General features: G+C 46.1%; 1 protein-coding gene across 1 annotated transcript in view; it reads left to right on the top strand.

The window, feature by feature from the left end:
• Positions 1–19,448, top strand: part of RHBDD1 (rhomboid domain containing 1) — a 105,665-nt gene that overhangs the window by 17,515 nt on the left and 68,702 nt on the right. Inside the window, exons 2-3 of the mRNA XM_028510603.2 lie at positions 9,425–9,920; positions 11,167–11,299. Coding sequence (XP_028366404.1) covers positions 9,488–9,920; positions 11,167–11,299 — 566 coding nt within the window. The 5' untranslated portion in view covers positions 9,425–9,487. The remainder of the gene's footprint in view (positions 1–9,424; positions 9,921–11,166; positions 11,300–19,448) is intronic.

Here is a 19,448-nt window from a genome sequence, read left to right as displayed (position 1 = left end):
TGGTATGTGAATTACATCCCAATTTTTTTTTTTTTAAAACAAGCTTTAAGCATCTAGAAAGGCAGGCATTAGCAGAGTACTGAACCTGAGTGATTGTAGGCCTTTGATAAATACTTGCCAAATGACTTGAGCAAACATACTTTCTCCCTGTGACTTTTTAAGGAATATACTTAAAATATATGGAACTGTTAAATGAAATTTACCGGATGCATGAAATATATGGTAGTAATGGCAACGGCATTAATCTGTCTGAAATATGTGCGAGAGACATTTTCTTGAGTCTTAAAGAAAAATGTACAATTTTTAAAAATCTCCGTGAATAATTGTAAGATTTGTTGCTCTTTTAGTGATATGGAGGCTGCTTTTAGAATAGCATTCAATTATTCCCATTAAAACTCTGTAGTTTCTTTCTGTGAAATTAATTTGGTTACTATCAGATGCCAAATTAGAAACATGATTTATAACTGTTTTGTATTCTTGCAAGTTAATGGCCTGGATTGTTCATTTTTCAAAATACATTTTATTGATTACACTAATACAGTTATCCCAATTTCCCCCTTGGCCCCCTTCCACCTGGTATCGCCCTTCCCTCCAACAATCCCCCCACCTTAGTTCATGCCCACAGGTTGTGCGTGTAAGTTCTTTGGCTTCTCCATTTCCTATACTGTTCTTAACACCGCCCCCTGTCTGTTTTGTACCTACCAGTTATGCTTCTTAATCCCTGTGCTGTTTCTCCCTTTCTCCCCCTTCCCCCTCCCAGCTGTTAACTCTTCAAATGATCTCCATGTCTGTGATTCTGTTCCTGTTCTGGCCGTTTGCTTAGTTTGTTTTTTTATATTCAGTTGTTGATAGTTGTGAATTTGTTGCCATTTTAGTGTTTGTGGTTTTGATCTTCTTTTTCTTAAATAAGTCCGTTTAACATTTCATATAATTACGGCCTGGTGATGATGAACTCCTTAGTTTGTCTGGGAAGCACTTTATCTGCCCTTCCATCTAAATGATAGCTTTGCTGGATAGAGTAATCTAGGTTGTGGGTCCTTGCTTTTCATCACTTTGAATACTTCTTGCCAGCCCCTTCTTGCCTCCAAGATTTCTTTTGAGAGATTAGCTGGCAGTCTTATGGGAACTCCTTTGTAGGTAACTCTCTCCTTTTCTCTTGCTCCTTTTAAGATTCTCTCTTTATCTTTAACCTTTGGCATTTTAATTATGATGTGTCTTTTAATTATGATGGTCCTCTTTGGGTCTAACTTGTTTGGGACTCTCTGTGCTTCCTGGACTTGTATGTCTATTTCCTTTGCCAAATTGGGGAGTGTTTCTTTCATTATTTTTTCAAATAAGTTTCCAATTTCTTGTTCTACCTCTTTAAATTCTGGCATCTCTATAATTCAGATATTAGTGTGTTTGGAAATGTTCTAGAGTCTCCTTATGTTACAGGGTGCGGCCAAGAGGGGGGCCCAAATAGGCATTTGGGATGCGGTCCAGAACTTAGGGTGTCCAGGAGATTTTGGGATGTCTCCATCCCCCACCCCAGGGTGTGGGTTGGGGAAAGGGACAGATGGAGCAGGGCCATTGAGAGCTGTTTTGCATAGCAACAGCCTTGCAGCTAACCTCTGGCTTGGTCATTTAACATATCTATAGCCTTTGGCTGGTCGCTTAGATATGTTAAATAGCTGTGATCAGCTCTAAGCCAGGGGAATGGAAGTAACTTCCCCACCCAGATGTAACTGGGGGGGGGGGCAGGTCCCCTGAGTTAAAGTGCCTGCGTGGGAGGTCAGAGAGGATTGGCTCCAGGACATGGGGCCACGCCTGCCCAGACTCATGGTGGCAGCCCAGTAAAGCTGGAAGGATACGAGTTCTGGCATGTGAAGCCGAGTGTGGGAGGAGTCGGAAATGAGGCTGCAGAGGAAGATTGGCCTTGGGGATTTAAAACCCAGATTTGGCGGCCATTGAAGAGGGAGAACCATGCTGCTTTAGGAAGGAGAGCCATGTGCAGCCCTGAGAAGAAGAGCCATGTGCAGCCATTGGAGGAGAACCATGCGCAGCCATGAGAGGGAGAACCATGCTGCTTTAGAGAGGAGAACCACGCGGACTCGACGGAGTGGAGACTCCTGCAGCCCTGAGAGGGAGAACCACGCGGCAGCCCTGGAGGAGAGAACCACGCGGCCTGGCAGAGTGGGGACCCCCACAGCTTTAGAAGGGGGAACCACCACCTGGCTTTAGCAGAGATCCCGGTGACTCAGCTGAGGGTGCCGGGAACCCAGGGAGGTCTCCCAGTCGAGAGGGAGTACTAACTGGGAAGAACCAGAGGACTACCTGAGCCATGGACTTCTATTTCCTTTCCTGAAATACGGTACTCTGGACTGGGCAAAGGGGGAAGGAAGGAAGGACTGTGTCTGTTTATGGGTGTTTTAAGGGACTTTGGGATTTTGGTGAAGACATTAGGTCACTACTTTAAGTTTGTATAGCATTAAATAAACGTTTCCTTTCCTTTTCACGAATCTCTGGCATTGAGAGACGTCTTTCCTCTGGTGGCGGACATAACGGACCCGGGGCCTTCTTTCAATAATAGTATATCATCCCAGGCCCCCCTTGTTGTGTTCTGTAACACTTATACTCTCCTCATTTTTTTAAATTATTTTTTCTTCTTGTTGTTCTGGTTGAATGCTTATTTCTTCCTTATGTTCCAAATTGTTGATTTGAATCCTGCCTTCCTCTCCTCCGCTATTGGTTTCCTGTGGATTTTTCTTTATTTCACTTAGTGTAACATTCATTTCTTCCTGTATGTTGTTGCCGTACTCCATGAGTTTTTTGTGCATCCTGATTAACAGTGTTTTGATCTCTGCATCTGTTGGGTTGGACATCTCTGTTTTGTTTAATTCTTTTCCTGGGGATTTGATCTGTTCTTTCATTTGGGCCGTATTTCATCTCCTCAGTTTGGCAGCCTCCCTGTGTTTCTTTCTGTGTACTAGGTAGCAGCATGGCCTGTTGTAGAAAAGGCACCTGTAAATTGGGGCGGAGGCTTAGGTAATCGCCAGGGCGGGGCAAGCCTCTTCACAGCTTTGTGGCTTGCGAGGCAGGAGGGCTCAGAGAGGGGGCAGTGCCTCTGCCTAGCTTCTGGAGGTTTGCCTGGCACTCGTCCCATTCCCAGTCACTTCACCCACTTCCTGTACGAGTCTTGTGCCCTTCCAGCTGTTGCCCTGGTGCTGAATCCCAGAGTGGGTGGGTTTGCATACGTTCTAAGTCTGTGCGGGGCCTGTAAGTGGAGTCCCTTGAAGATCCGGCTGTTTCTTCCACTGCCCCAACCCCTACTGGTTTTTAAGCCAGAAGTTACGGGGATTCATCTTCCTTGGGCTGGAATCCTGGGCTGCGCAGTCTGGCCTGGAGCTGGGATCGCTCACTCCCAAGGCATCCCTTCTGAGTTGTATCCACCCTGCATGAATGTGGGCCACCCGATCCACCGCCACCTCTGCGTGCCACACCACATCTCTGCACCTCTCTGCCATCTCTGCCTCTCAGCATTTCTACACCTCTGCCCCTCCTACCCGTCTGGATGAATTTTGGCTCCTTTAAATCCTTGGTTGTCAGACTTCCATACAGCTTGGTTTTCTGATGGTTCTGGGTGTTACTTGTTTTGAGATCTAGTTGTAATTCTTTCTGTGGTTGGGTGAGGTACTTGTGCCTCCATCTTGACCAGAAGTTCTGAATTGTTGAACATTGAAATTGAAAGTTGAGATATATATACCTGCCTGGTAAATTATAATCATGAAAATATTTCCTGCTTTGTAAGTGGAACTGAAAATCACCATAATTAGTTTCCATTCCCTTTTTTATAAAACCCCTTTCTCTCCCCCTTGAGGCACATTGGTTTCCCAAGTTATGAATTCAGTTTCTTTTGTTTGTTCTAGCCACTTAGTTTTTCTTATTACATACCTGTTAAAATTTTAATTTCTCATTAAAAGTAAATATGGCTAATTTTCCTATCAATATTTCAAGAAGTCTTCCATTTCTGTCGGAACCTTGATACAGAGCTGTCCAGTGTGCATTACTACATAATTAAAATGTCATTTTTTAAATCAAAAAGCTCTGGCAAAACAGCCTATTAATACATTTTACATGGATTAAAGGTTAATTTCTGTGACGTTGAGATAAATGCCATAAAAACCGTCCTGGAACTAAAAATGGTAAGCGGAGCAACATGAGCAGTGTTCTGGGGAGGCTGCTACAACTGCAGGAAAAGTTCTTCGAGACAAACACCCCAGAGGTATTCAGACCTCCTCAGTCAGTCTCGTTCATTGTGTAATGAAGATGTACTGTATTAAAAAATACAAATACTTCTTGAGCTACTGGGCAAATACTTAGGAAGCACTGACTATATGCCGGTCACTGTGCGAGGCTCTGGGTATCCCGTGGCGATCAAAGTGGAGAAGGTAATTCTGCCCTTGGCTTTCTGTGCTATAATCCTGGAGCTCCTGCTGTGGGAGCGCCTGTGTGGCTGGAACATGGTGACCGAGGCAGAGACCGGTGTGCGATGGGACCAGACGGGTGGGCAGGACAGTAGCAACCACAGACCACTATGGCGAAGAGTTTGGTCTTCATTCCAAGTGTAATGCTAAACCGCTGAAGGCGCCTCCACCTATAGTTTATAAATGCTACTCTGAGAGGCGGTTGAACACAGTCAGTGGATGTAAGCAGAGAAACAGGGAATCCACTTAGGGAGTCTGTCGTAATTCAGGCAAGTTATGACAGTGGCTTAGACTAGAGCAGTGAGCCTAGGATTAGAAGGAGACCAGTAGCCAACTGGGAGAATTAACTAAGACTTATGGGTGGGTTGTAGGGGTAGGAAGGTGATGAGGGCCAAGGATGTGCAAAGGATGTTTTTTATATTTCTGACTTGAACAACTGGGTACCCGGAGATTCCATGTTCTGAGATGGGTGGGGAACGTGGGAGGAAGAGCAAACTTGGAAAGGATGGTCCAGTGTTGTTTGGGGCACGTTGAGTGTTAGGGAGGATGTGTTTGTGGAGTGGGGTGTGCAGGGACTAGCCTGCTCTTCCTTGAGCTGCGGTAACTGGTTTATGGTCCAGTACAGATTAGAATAAATAAAATCATTCCTGAAACCAAGCACATTGCACCAGTTTCCAGCACATACATACATACATTGCTATAATTGTTCACGCCTCTGTGGTCCCTCTTATAACTCAGCACTCTAAAAATGTCTATGTATTTGATGGAAAGGACAAAGCAATATTAATTTTATAGTCAGCACTTGCTTATTGTCATCTGTTGTCTTGTCTTTGGTGGTCCGAGCCCACAAGGTCTGTGGGAGAGCTTTGTCCGCAGAGCCCCCCGTCCACCATGGCTGAGAATAAGTCTACCACGGCATGATCTGCTTGGGGGGGAAAAGTGGTCAATCTCTCAAAGGAGAAGGGCCAGGAGCCTGTTCCTCAATGGGCTTTTATTGGGTTCATTTGCACAGGAATACAGATAAAGCTCATTAATCATTGTCAGGCAGTAAGGATCAAACAATAGATAACAAAGAACTCTGAGGGCCTATTTTGAGTCAGGGTCAGATAGCTAAAGAGCTGTAAAACTTTGAAGAACAAACTTACTTCTTGGACCCTTATCATTTAATCGAGAGCATTCTAAACAAACCAGGTTTCACAGGATTTTACATATTCTTCCTTAGGCCTGATTGCCCGGGGAGCCTGCCCTTTCCAGCAGAGGGCTGCACCACCCTCTGTCATTGTTTCAGGCTTAGGTGGAGCAAGGGCAGTAGGGCAGCCAAGAGATTAGGAGACTTCTCACAGATAGAATGAGGACTCAGGCTTTGTCAAAGCCGATGGGTGAGGGTCCATCACTCCTTTTTGCTGTAGCCCCCCAAGTCCTTCCTTGGGGGCCTCCCACGTGATTGTGCCTGGCTTAGGTCATTCCCCCCTTGGGGAATCTTACCCATCAAAGGCTAACCGACCAAGCACTGGGGGCCAGTTATGGATGAAGTAAAAGGAGCAGTGCTCCTGCCAGGGAGATAAGCTTTTGTCTCCTCAGTGGCTTACAGTCCAAGGTCACTCCCTCAGCCTTAACCTTGGTGGGGGTTACAGCTTCTGAAACCAGGCAGGGTGGTTCCCAACAAAGGTCGAATTACAGATTTGATCTTCACATGTACGAATTGGATTTTCTGTTACCTAGTTACAGGCTGCATCCCTCCCTTTGAGTGGCTGACTTGACCTACTAGGAAGGAAGCTGAACCATACATAGAGCTGGTATGAAATAGTGCCAGTTAGCCCTTGCCACTTAAAACTCAAGTTCACGTTCTGCCTGCACTGATACTCTCATGGCCTTTTTTTTTTTTTTAAGATTTTATTTATTTATTTTTAGAGAGGGAAGGGAGGGAGATAAAGAGAGAGAGAGAAACATCAATGTGTGGTTGCTGGGGGCCGTGGCCTGCAACCCAGGCATGTGCCCTGACTGGGAATCGAACCTGTGACACTTTGGTTTGCAGCCCGCGCTCAATCCACTAACCTATGCCAGCCAGAGCTTCTCATGGCCTTTGTGAAAGCAGAGCCCAACATATTATGCACTTCTCACATGGACTGCTTATATCTCCCTTCGCATTAAGTATACATTTGGTGAGAATATGAACCACATCATCTGATTCATCTTTTGATTTCCTGCAGCCGGAATGCTCATTTCCTTCAACAAATAGAAATGGGCCATTCAGGAGCTGGAGTTGTGTTTTGCTCTTTGCTTGACCTCTGGTGACTGGCACCTGATATTCGTGAAACAAATGCGTGATGGCAGGAATGCCGAGCGGTCATTGTGTGCTAAGAGGGACAGTTCCGTTTGGAGAAACCAAAGAGATCAGGCAGACTGTATACGTCCTACAAAAGATGTCCCTGAAAGCTACACAGAAATCAAGGCTGAAAAGTATAAATGTGGGAATCATCTGATAAAAAGAATTATCAAAACCACGAGAGTGGAATCCCATGAGTGTGTGCAAAGGAGAGTAAGATGAGGAGTGAGAAGCGGAGAAGGGGGTTTGGAAGGAGGGGTGAAGCTGGGGGAAGCAGGAGCTGGTGACGGAGGGAGGTGCACACAGTGGTGCAAAGGGGGGCCAACTAAAGGGGTCCCATGGGTTTGGGCAGGAGTAAAGCAAAAGTAATGTGAGCCCGGGTGCACAGAGTGAAGAACGACTGGGGAAATTCTACTGCTCTTTTGTTTATCCGCTTAATCACTAACGATTCCAGTCAACGGAGACGTTTTTCTTAAGCAAAGACATAATTACTGTTGATTTTTCTGCTGTTCGTAGCCTGGCCCCCGTAGGACACTGTACGGATACCAAAGGGCTTACTTGTAACTTAATGATCAAGGCCGTGTTTTCTCATCGCTCCCATTATAGGTAATGATGTTTGATGTGTGCAATTATTTAGGAGAATTGTAAGAAAGACACAGTAGTTGGAGAAGAAAATCATCTTGAAGGCCAGTGTGAAAAACAGACCGTTTCTCCAAAATTATTTGGGAACTTTTCATTTGAAATTTTATTAAATTCTCCAGTTCATGAGAATGCTCCAGAGCTATAATAATAAGCCTGTGGCAATAAACTTTTGGGTTGTGCCCGTAAGGAGGAGATATACACACACACATACATAACTTTTTTCCTGGGCACTTCCTTTGGAGGGGATGTTGGTAAGAATCTGTATGGGGGCAAGGGCAGTGCATTTGAGCCTTTCTAGGATGCCACTGCCGTTCACAGAGCGTATTTCACATAAGCGAGGTTACCTTATCGTCATGGAAAAAGCTCCTGTCATTTATTCAGCAACTTCTTTGTTCCAGACATGTTATAGTCATCCTGACAAGGAGATGTTATTCCCAATTTAAAGTGAAGAAATTGAAGTTAAGAGAGTTTAGAGTGTTTAAGAAATCGAAGTTAAGGTTAGTGAGTAGGGGTTTCCTGCCCCTTGTTGCTCTGAAGCCCAGGTATGTTCCACTGTGCCCCCTGAGTAACAATCGTCAGGGTATCAGAGTGTGTTTCCTTTTTGGATGGAAGCCACGAAAGCTCCACGGAGAAAACAGAACCCCTCGATGGGCACTCTTTCAGCGTCTGCCTCCCAACCTGCCCGCCTGCTGACCCATATATGCACCTGACATCTATGTGATAACAGAAATGCCGTAACGAACAAGACTCTTGCCTTTAAGGGCTTGATTCTTTTTATCTCTTGCATCTTCAGTCTGTGTCTGTTTCTTTACTAGCTTCTTCCCATGAGTATAAGCCAGTCCCTCACCAAAGCAGGTGCCGGCTGCCTGGCTTAGGACTGCTGTGTAACACACCACTCCACAACTTGGTGAAGTAAAACACCGTTTATTTGGCTCACTGTTCTGTGAGTGAACAAATTCGTCTGGGCGCAGCTGGACTCACTTTAACGCATCTGTGGTCAGCTCCTACACACCTGGACAGCTTTGCTTCTGGGCACTGGTGGCTGGCGGCACGGCCTTTGGGGTGATGGGCCCCCCCGGACCTGTCCTCAGGCTTGCTTGGGAGGATTTCCGGAGAGAGGAGAAGCCTGCAGATCATCTTGAGGCCTGGAGTCAGAACTCACGGAGAGTCCTTCCCTGTGCATTCTGTCAGCTGGGACAGATCACAAGGCCAGCCCAGGATCTGGGGCGGAGAAGCAGGCTGCCGGACCCTGGACCTCTTCTTCGTCGTTGATCCCCAGTTTACCCCTCGAGACCAGGGACACATCCTCCACAGGCTGGGTTGTGTCCCTGGAGCCTGGGTCCCCTCTGTCACTGTGTTTAGAACGTCGTGTGGCTCTTGTTCATTTGCTTCGTAGTAGAATGTGAGCTCCTTAGAAATGGACTGTCTTTCAATCCAGGATGTCACACAAAGTAGGTAACTCTTAAAAGCTGAAGTTTTTGTGAAAATAAAGCATTCCCGGGGTTGAAACCTGCCAACGTGGAATAGAAGATACGCCTGTTTTTTCAGGCTCACTTGTTGGCTTGTTGATGTTTCGATACCCTGGAGCAGACTCCATCTGAAATATCAAAACTGAATATGTCTTCAAAAAAACGAAGGGGGCAAAGGATCCCAGCCAGCATTCTGAGTAGAGATCATTATTAAATATTTATGTCCCGTCTTTCTAAATTGCAAGTGTGCTGAGAAGGAAGACAAGTCGTGTTTTCATGGCACGTTTGTCAGAGACAGCAGGCCCATCCCTGAGCCGACCCACTGGGACTTGGGATAGAAAGATCTCCGTTTTAGGAAGACGAAGGAAGAACGTTACTCTGGAAGGCACCGAACGTCAACACTGCTGGTAGATGAGAGGTGTGCCTTACACGGTGTGAGCTCCTCTCTCAGCTGAGTGGCATGTCTGACATGCATTCATTCTTAATTGACGGAGTTTTCATGTGCGTTTTATCTTATGTTTTAGGTCCAGCTGTCTGTTTGCCTCCCTGGATTCCGTGTATTCCCATCGCTGGCTTGACGCCCAGCCATGCAGCGGAGGTCAAGAGGACTCAATGCTGGGCTCATTCTGCTCCTTTCTCAAATCTTCCAAGTCGGGGTCAACAATATTCCACCTGTCACGCTAGCAACCTTGGCCATCAACATCTGGTTCTTCCTGAGTCCTCTGAAGCCACTGCTTAGCTCCTGCCTCAGCGTGGAGACGTGTTACCAGGGGAAAGACTGGCAGCGCTTACTGCTGTCCCCGCTTCACCATGCAGACGACTGGCACCTGTACTTCAATATGGTGTCCATGCTGTGGAAAGGAATTCAGCTGGAAAGAAGAGTAGGAAGCAGATGGTTCGCCTACATTATCACCGCCTTCTCCCTGCTCACTGGGGTGGTATACCTGCTCTTGGAATCTGCTCTTGCGGAGTTTCTGGATGAACCTGTCTTCAAAACGAATTGTGCTGTAGGTTTCTCAGGTAAGGCAGACACATTTCGAAGGAGGCATGCATAAAGACAGGGCGGCGTGGCTGCTGTCCTTTCGTGAAGTGTGGGTCTCTGGTTGGTGAAGGGAGCGAATTCTGAGTGGGTAAGGGCTGCCGGGGATGTATTCTGGAGAGGAAGCTGATTGGAGCACAGGAGGGACGCAGATGTTGCCGTGCGTCATTTACTCTTGAGCAGTTTGGACTGCAGTCCGCTCACGGGTAGTTTTGTAGGAGATGCAATACAGGAAATATGCGTTGGCTCCATCGTCCCAGGACCAGGGAGAGACCCGCAGGTGTATTTGTGATGGGGAGTTTGGAAAAAGATGAGTATCCCTCTTATTAACTTCATTAAAATAAATGTATCACGTCCTACCACAGCATGGCCACCACGTTTTAGGAGCCAAGAGAAGTCACTCCGTGTAACTCACGCTGCTCAATTCATATGCCAGGTTCATGGGACCTGCCATTGTCTTGGTTTTGTAGACAAGAAAGCTGAGACTCAGACGGCAGGAAACTTGCCCAGGGTTACACACCCAGTAAGTGGTGTGCTGGGATTGGAACCCAGTCCACCCGACTTTAACCAGATAGTGCATCACCTCTCTCTTTAACCCCTGCCAGTTCTTTTTTACGTGTGTGTCATAGGATTGAAATCACCATCGGGGCTTCAATGAGGTGTTCGGAAAATTAGAATGTGAAGGCGGGGAGGGAAATGGTCCTGAAACCGAAGGAAGTGGAACCCTTCCCTTTACTTTGCCTGCTTCCCTCCCCCTTCCCTCTGAGATGCACCCTCATGCACCTAATTATGGGAGAAGAAAGAAAATATGGCCCACCTTCAGCGTGTCTTTCCATACAGGTTAGAAAATACATGTAACTTACATCGTTTTTTTCTGTTGACTTAAAATTCACATGGCATAAAATCAACGATTTTCCAGTGTCGGATGCAGTGGCATTTAGTAGGGTTGCTGGTGTTTTATCCCCATTTTGTGTGTCCTGTCCGTGTTCAGTAGCATGCTGAAAGTCAGGACAAACTCCCGGGTTAAGAAACATCAAAAGAATGACGGCCATGAACACTTCTTGCTCCTGAATGTTGGGTTGGCTTGCAAGGAATAGAGTATGCTTCGAAGTGAAAAGTTGAATGTAGTCAAACAATCATTTTCACTTTCAACTGATTCTCTTTGTAAATGTTGATCATCTCCACATTTGGATTGTTGCTATTTGTACGTTCTTTCTTCTCTTTCAGGAGTTTTGTTTGCTCTAAAAGTCCTGAGCAACCACTACTACCCAGGAGGCTTCGCCAACGTTTTGGGCTTTCCTGTTCCCCTCAGATTCGCTTGTTGGGCAGAACTGGTGGCGATTCATTTCGTCTCTCCGGGGTAAGTGTTTATGTACTCTCAGAGATCACAAATGAAGAATCTGATGTTCTGTGGAAAAGGAATTGGGGTAACAATGAGATAACTACTTGTTTCTTACAGTGAAGTTTAGTCTTTAACTATAAGGATAAAATCGGACATTCCTGAGTGGGAACCCCATCACCTACTGAGCCGTGGGATTTTGGGTGTATTTGAATTATCCAGGTTTCGGTTTCCTCACCTTTTAAGTTGGAGTAGGAGAACGTGATATACAGATTTGAGGATCCATATTAAGTACCCTATCAATCAGTTAATCCTTACAACAATAATCCAAAGAGGCACATAGGAACCACATAATTATAAAGATAAAAAAAATCACAAGGTATGTTGGTCCAGTGCTCTTAAACCATTTTAGTTGTGAATCATCTTGGCAATAAACTCTCTAAACAAGAGGCTTTTTACTCACAAACGTGGTGTATAAAATGGATCAACTCTTAACTCTTTTGGGTTGAAAGGAAACATGGGGCCCCTGTGCCTTACCCTGTGTTGCCGGGGCCACCCCAAAGGCACCCACAGAACCCCAGGGTTCTGCGGAACCCGGTTTGAGAACCACTGGTGTTTATGACTGCTTTACAGAGGAGGCCAAGGAAATTCAGGAAGTTAAGGGACCCATCATCCAGCTCCTGGGAGACACCAGACTAGTTGGGACTGAGGCCTCCTGACTGCTGGTCCAGTGCTCCTGCCTGGGGTAGCTTTTCCTCTTTGGTCCCTGCTTTCTGTTTAGAAAGAGGAGAGGGAATTGTGCTATGTTTCCATTTCTTCTGCCAGTTTCACTTGTCTTCATCTGTAGGAGGCAAGTGCAAAGGCATGGTTTGTTTGTTTGTGTTTACTGCAGGGGCCTGGGTGCTGTTTGGGGAATGGACAGAAGGAAGTAAAGAGGAGGTTTTCTCTGCTGTTCTTTTCAGGACAGGAGTTCTTAAACCTCGCACCCTTATTTGCGAGGCTGTGTTGGGTGTCCTTCTTCATCTGAGAGCATTCTCCTTGGGCTCTCAGCCCAAGTGACCTTGAGCCTTTCTCTTATGCTAATTTCCCATCCTGGGCAGCCCTTGCCAGCTGGTCTATAAAAAGGCGGGCGAGGGGCCACCGAGCACCACTCATTTGCAACTGTATTGTTATTGTGTGACAGGTCCTCGCAGAAAGCCTGACAAAATCTTCAAAGTTTTCTTTGAAAAAAGGGCCCTGTAATGTCTGTCCCTGATCTGAACACCGCTCTCTATCCCGTGTCACTCACGGCCCCCTGACTGGCTTCTCTGTGTAGACGGAGACTCGCGTGTGACAGCAGCACCCAACATTCATATGAAAATCGCTCTCTGGTGCTTGAACTTTTATTCGATAACGAATCCTTTGAATAACGGTGCCTTTCATATTCTCACTCAGCTGTTTCTGAAGACTTGCATCGTGCATTTTATTTTGCTGAGGGTCCCCCTTTTACACGCACGAGCCTTGGCTGTGTTTGTATGTAATATGCTTATTCTGCAAGGAGGGACCTGGGAGTTAACTGGAATTTCTTATCTTTGGAGTCTGAAAGAATACATCTTTTGGTTTTTAAGATTTGACTACTTTGCATGATACATTTCTCCCATCCAAGCATCTACTTATGCGTGTGTCCAAATAAAGATGAGCTAAACGCTGGTCCAGGAAACCCGAGAAGCCTGTGCTCCTTTGACATTGATCTTGGGAGAAACCGGAGCTCTTTGCTCTACATTGTCGTTCTCCTGGTGCTTGTCAATTAGAATTTTCTTTGGGAAAACACTGTAAATCTTCATAACAAAGCCTGCTTTACTGTCGGACTTAACGAGCTACCCTTTGGGAGACAAAAAAAAAAAACCTGCCCAGCAAACATTTGGTGGACCCCTGTATTTTCTGAAAGCCATGGGAATGAGTAATTTCCCTGAGTTAGGGGTGTTCTGGAGGGAGGCCTTTCCGATCAGCTAGACCTTGGGCTTTGTGACGGGCACTCACGGCGTGCAATGGACCAGCATGGTGAAGTGCTTGCACTATCTGCTTTGCTTGTGCTTTTGCTTTTCGAAGGACTTGTGTGTACTTTGCCACAGCCAGTGCTGCACCTTACACAGTCCTGTCATTTCCCTGCATGTCCCGGGGCCCCAGGAGGGGGTGGTGTGTGCAGTCCTGCCCCTGCTCCGGAGTTGGGGAGCTGGCACGGGAGGGACGGGAGGGAGGGGTGCATGCTGCCTCCTCACTGACTGAGCTCGGGCCCTTCCCACCTCTTACCTCTGCCACCTTCTGTTGATGGAAGCAAGGGGGATCTGATGCCAAGTGTTACTTTCTAGCCCCAACACTAGCCGAATTACAAACCTCTACAGTGTCTCTATAAGCCTACGGCTGTCTGGCCTGAAAACAGAAGCTCAGAGACAGAACCACTATTCAGAGTAAGAGAGCCGCGGAGGGACCACACTCCGGGGGTGTGGGGGTGCAGTCCCCGGGGAAGGCCCTGGGCTCGAGTGCTACCCTTGGGACCTCCAGCAAATCATCCAGCCTCTCAGCGCCTCTTGTTCCTCACCTGTACGACAGGAATGCGACTTACCTTGTCTGTGTCGAGTCCGAGTCCGTTCTGAGGAGTCAAAGGGGTAATGCATGTGAAAGTGCCTTATAAACGCGGCAGTACTTAACTCACCATTTTTACTGTGCGATCAGTCACTGAAAGTGCGCAATGGCCCTGAAAGGAATCATGCCCGATTGCTTTGTCTTCCTCAAATTCATAAAATAAACCAGCTGTCATTTAATTTTGTTTGAGTTCCCACCCCCACCCCACCCCTCGTTTGTACTTGGCTTTTCCATCCCGAATGACAGCAGTCTGAAAATTCCCAGGAGCTCCTACTCTTCCGCACCAACGGAACCCGCCGGGCCTGCCTTTGGGCGCAGGAGCCAGTCAGCGCAGCCTGGCAGTTCTGCGAAGGGCAGCCGCCTGGCTGTGCGTCCTGCCGCCCGCTCAGGTTTCAGGGGAGGGGCTACTTGGACCCTCCTAAAAACTTCTTCAGATTGACTGAATGACAGAAAGACAGACTTAATATATTTCTTGCTTGTTTCAATTATTTGATTGTAAAAAATTTTCAAACATAAAGTTCAAGTAAGTTACAAACACCATAACTCCACTCCTAAAAACTTCAGCATTCATCTCCTAAAAATGAAGATACTCTTTTGCATAACCACGTTGCTGTTATCATACTGAAGAAAATTAATAGTGAGTCCCCGTGTTGTCTGGTAATTAATTGGCTCATATTCAAATCCACCCAGTTTTCAAAATATTTTTTGTAACTGTTTTTTTTTTTTTTTGGACCAGGTGGGGAGCATAAGGTAGGATCAGATCGAGTCAAAATTCACACATTGCATTTGATTATTACAGATCATTGTCCTCTTTTACCCTAAGGTAGACCTTCCCCCTTGTAATTTTTCCGTGACATCGAGCAAATAGATGCTGTGGAAAATTTCTGAAGAGAGTAGGTCTCTCGTTTTGTTGAATGCCCCACGTTCTTCAGTTTGTCTGCTTGTTTCCTGAAATGCAAGGTTATTTAGCTTGTTTTTCTGTAAACTAGAAGGTAGGGATAATGGCTTAATTACGTTCCAATGCAAGTGTTGTTGTCGTTGGCAATAATACTTTGTGGGGGTGATCACATCAGAAGAGCTGTGATGCCAGATTGCCCCTGTCAGGAATTCCAAGTTTAACCACCTGATTAAGGTGGTGTCTATTGTAAGGGTTCATCTGTCCCTTCATAATTGTACGGTGTGTGTGTGCGGTGATATTTGGATGTTATGCAGATAGCTTGTTCTCAATAACCTTCCTCCTTACAGTTTAGTGATATCGATTGTGACCCCTGTCTGAATTGCTTATTTCATGGCAAGTCAGGAAGGATGATTTCCTGATCTTATCTTTCCTTCCATATTTAAATACAAGGGGTGGATCTGGGGTTGGAAGTTAATAGCCAGAGACAAAAAACTAAGGAAGTTGAGTGTTTCTTCAAGGGCAGATCTTGGTTTTGTAGGATTGAAGCTTATTCAATGTTGTGGGTCTTCCTTAAGAAAGATATACAAAATTAGAAACAGAAGTAAACATTTTTAATAAAAAAAGAAAGCACCACAATTTACAAGTTTTTAAAAGCTGGCAAATACCATAAATGTTATAAAATCCATAAAATAATGTAATAACTCCCTGGCATGCTTCTAGAATAGTCTGTCCCACAGGTTTTGCTTGCATAGTCTGATCTCTTCTTCGTATGATATTAACTTGGCAACAGTGTGTCTGTAGAGAGAACAACATCAAAATCAATTTTTTTTTTATTACTGAGAGTTTAGAAAAGCTTTCACAACTCATCATGTAAATTTTTGGAATTGTCAGATGTGGGGAAACTTCTATCAAGGCATTTTTACATACAAGCTACATAATTACAGGCCTTTTTGAGTTTCCTGGTGCAGCTTTCTTTTCAAGTGCCTTGGCTGTCCTTTGAACTGACTTGAGTGTTGTCAGAAATCTTGAGTGGCGGAGAGCAAGATCTGTGTTTTCTTCATGGATATCACTACTTTGTGCTCTATTAACAAGAAATATTACTAGTATTCTCATGATTTACTTGTCTTCATTGATCGGGTTACCAGCAATCCAAGAATGTATTCATTACTTCTGTTCCTAGCTTTTGATGTGATGTGAAAATATTTCTGCTTGATGGCTACACACAACAATTCTGGCCACGTTTATTTTGCATGACTCTCAAAAGAGAAATGTGAAGTGAATGGCATGTTTATAATTTCTTGTACTGTGTTCTCAAGGATATCCCTGACAGAGAACTTCTGCTACGTTTCTGTTTTAACTATGCACTAGTCGTTTTACACGCTTGACGACTGGAAGAACTTTCCAGACTCTGGATTCTGACTCCAGCATGAGGACTGTTTGCCAGCACTGGCTGCCATCAGGCACACGAGCGCGACATGGGACTGCTGCTCCCGCCTCCCGTTAGAATTCTAGTTGAGGACACGCAGAGGGTGGTAAGAGAATTTCTGGAAGCCCTTCCCACACAGCAGCGACTAACAGTGACTTAACCCTGCACTGAAGTGACTGAACCGCAGGAATAAGCCCCCGTGGACCCAAGCTTACTATATCTTCAATTGGGCTTCCCTTCAGTTGCATCCGAAATGCGTCTGTGGCCACACCGATGCCACCTGACGCGGAAGGAAGTGTGATAGAGAGGAAGTTGGTGTGGAAAGAGAGAGCAGTTCTAGTTGATTGTGGTTAAGATCTCTCACTTTCGTACATTTTACAAAAGCATGTGACCATGTGAACATGCTCTTTGTCCCCATCCCACGGCTGCGGAGGGTCCCTGCAAGCGAGGGACCTGGGGCTTCATGAGCTGCCTGGCAGATTCACGTGTGGGTGCTGATGGAAGCTTGTCCCAGGGAGGCCCACGGGGAAGAGGAGGAAACGAGACTGAAGAGCAAATGGAGGGGTGAAGTGTGGGGGTTTTGCTGAGTTTGAAAACTGAGAGAGCTGTGTGAATAGGACCTGGCACCAGAAGACAGGGTGTCGGAGTCTGTTTTGCTGATGACCTGGTCCCGAGCGTGGCGGAAGAGAAGGTCATTGGCGTCAGGAGGTCAAGGGTTCGCGGGGTGAAGTGCCGGGTGGCTTGTCTACATGGGCAGTGACATTACCCAGGGTGATTGTAGGAGGTGCGCTACAGGTGAAGGTAGTGAGACTGTTCCAGGGTCCTCCATGGATGTCGGAAAATAGTACCGGAGGCAGATAGTAGACGGCACCTGTGTTAGTTTCTCCGGGCTGCTGTGACAGGTGACCGCACACTCGGTGGCTGAGAACAACTGAAATTCGTTCTCTCGTGGTTCTGGCAGCTACATGTCTGTAATCAGTGTCACTGCGCTGAAGCCGAGGCGTTGACAGGGCCATGCTCCCTCCGGAAGCTCAGGGGAGAGACCGGTCCCCTGCCTGTTCCAGCTTCTGGTGGCTGCCAGCATCTCTTGGCTGTGGCCACATCACTGCACCGCCTCCAAGACCACGCTGCCTTCTTTCCTGTCTGTGGCAAGTCTTTCTCCGCCTCTGTCTCATAAAGGCACGTGTAATTGCATCCGGGACTCAGCCTGGTGATCCAGCATCATCTCCTCCTCTCAAGATCCTTAACACACGGGCGAGTCCTTGCAGACATTAGACCGTGAATATCTTTTTTTTTTCTTTTTGGTCGGGGGCGGGGGACAGAGGAGCGGGTCTTATTCCGCCTACACACCATCAAAGTTGAATAGTGATGGTGAAATACCAAAATACCAGCCACGCATGTCTGGGCCTCTGGGAGTTTGTCTCCGTTTTCTCTCCCTGGCATAACCTTCCTTCTTTTCTTCTTGTGAATTCCTGGTTATCATTCAAGACCCAAGTCAAATAATATCTGTCCCATGCTGCTTTCCCTGATTGCCCCGGGCAGAGTTAATCACTTCTTTGTCTTTGTTCCCATAACCTTGTAGATTCCTCTACCATAAGGAATTTTTTTCCATGATAATTAATTTTTTTTCTTTTTTTTACTTCTCTAGGCTGGGTCTCCTTGATACTAAGGAATGTTTCTTTTTCATCTTAGTATTTTAATCATCGGCCATAATAGGCACTGAGTAAATATTTGTGGTCAAATGAATGTAAGTGTGACGGTTAAGTTTATATGTCACCTTGACTGTGCCATGAGATGTCCAGATATCTGATTATTTCTGGGTGTGTCATTGCTGGGTGTGTCTGTGAGGGTGTGTCCAGGAGACGTTAACGTTGGAGTTGGCGGACTGAGCGAAGCAGGCTGCCCTCCCCACAGCCTGTGGACGCCATCCGACCTCCTGGGGGACCGAAGGGAACACAAAGGCGGGGGGAGCCTGAACGCTCTCCCTTCGCCTATTTGGGATGAGACATGGGTGTTCTCTCGCCCACTGACGTTCCTGGTTCTCAGGCCTTTTTTCCGGTCAGACTGGAGTTTGTTCCACTGGCTTTTCTGCATCTCCAGCTGACAAATGGCAGACTGTGGGTCTCCTCAGCCTCCGTATTCATGCGAGCCAATTTTTTATAAAAATTTATGTATTAGACTTGACCGCAATCAGAAGTGGTAATCAGTTATAAACGACATTATTAATGAAACCCTTTGAACATTCAAGAAGAAGGGGTTGTCTGAAGCAGAGAAAATGTGGTGTGAAAGTTAGTGCATTTTCCCAAATAGAAGCACACCGTTCTTTTCTAAGTGTAGAAGTAGGAAAAAACCCCAAATGGATATAGGGTTAAACCGTATATTGGGGGAATGTGTAAATAAGCAAGTGACAAATACGTAAATCCCATAATACCCAAATGAGTAGTGCCTGCAGGGGCAAGCTGCTTCGACAACAGTGGCCGGATGGATGGGAGCTGAGGAGGAAACGTGGTCCTCCCAGGGTTGGGGCACATTGTGGCAGCTCGCTGAGAGGAGACAGGACTGCTGTCCAGGATTCGTGGTTTTCAAGGATGGGTTAAACTTTCTCAAGAAGCTATACCAATTTCTTACATCATTTTTGTCAGTTTTAGCACCAATTGGCCTGCACTGAGTACCATCATTTTTTAAAAAATACTTTCTTAGTAGGTGTATTGTGATGTTGCTGAGTTGTTTGGAGTGCATGTGTGTATATGTATGTATGTATGTGTGCATATGTATGCAAGTGTGTCTGTGCACGTATACCCATGTGTGTGTGCACATGTGTATGTGCATGCACATGTGTGGATGTGTGTGCATATGTGTATCTGTAAAGATGTGTGTAGACATGTACACGCGTGCATGCACCAATTTATCGCCCAGGATGGGCATTTCCCGAAGCACTGGTTTTCTGTTTATGTCTCACAATCACCTCTTTTTTCTTCCTGTCTACTGGGACCGTCGCATTTTTCTCTTAAGTTGGGATGAGAAATATATATGGATTTGATCCCCGCCCTCTGTTTATTTCACGGAAACATGTTTCTGGAGCTTGTTCAAGGTCCAGATTGAAGCAACTTTCCAAGGCTCTCCCGAGCAGGTTTTGTGAAGGAGGGGAGTGTCTCTCCGGCGTACCTCGAGCGCCCGTTCGTACATTCGGGCTCCCATAAAGGACACTTACGTGAGCCTCATAA

This window comes from Phyllostomus discolor, chromosome 4, assembly GCF_004126475.2.
Source record: "Phyllostomus discolor isolate MPI-MPIP mPhyDis1 chromosome 4, mPhyDis1.pri.v3, whole genome shotgun sequence".
NCBI classification, from domain to species: Eukaryota; Metazoa; Chordata; class Mammalia; order Chiroptera; family Phyllostomidae; genus Phyllostomus; species Phyllostomus discolor.
This window is presented reverse-complemented; position numbering and strand designations above follow the sequence as displayed.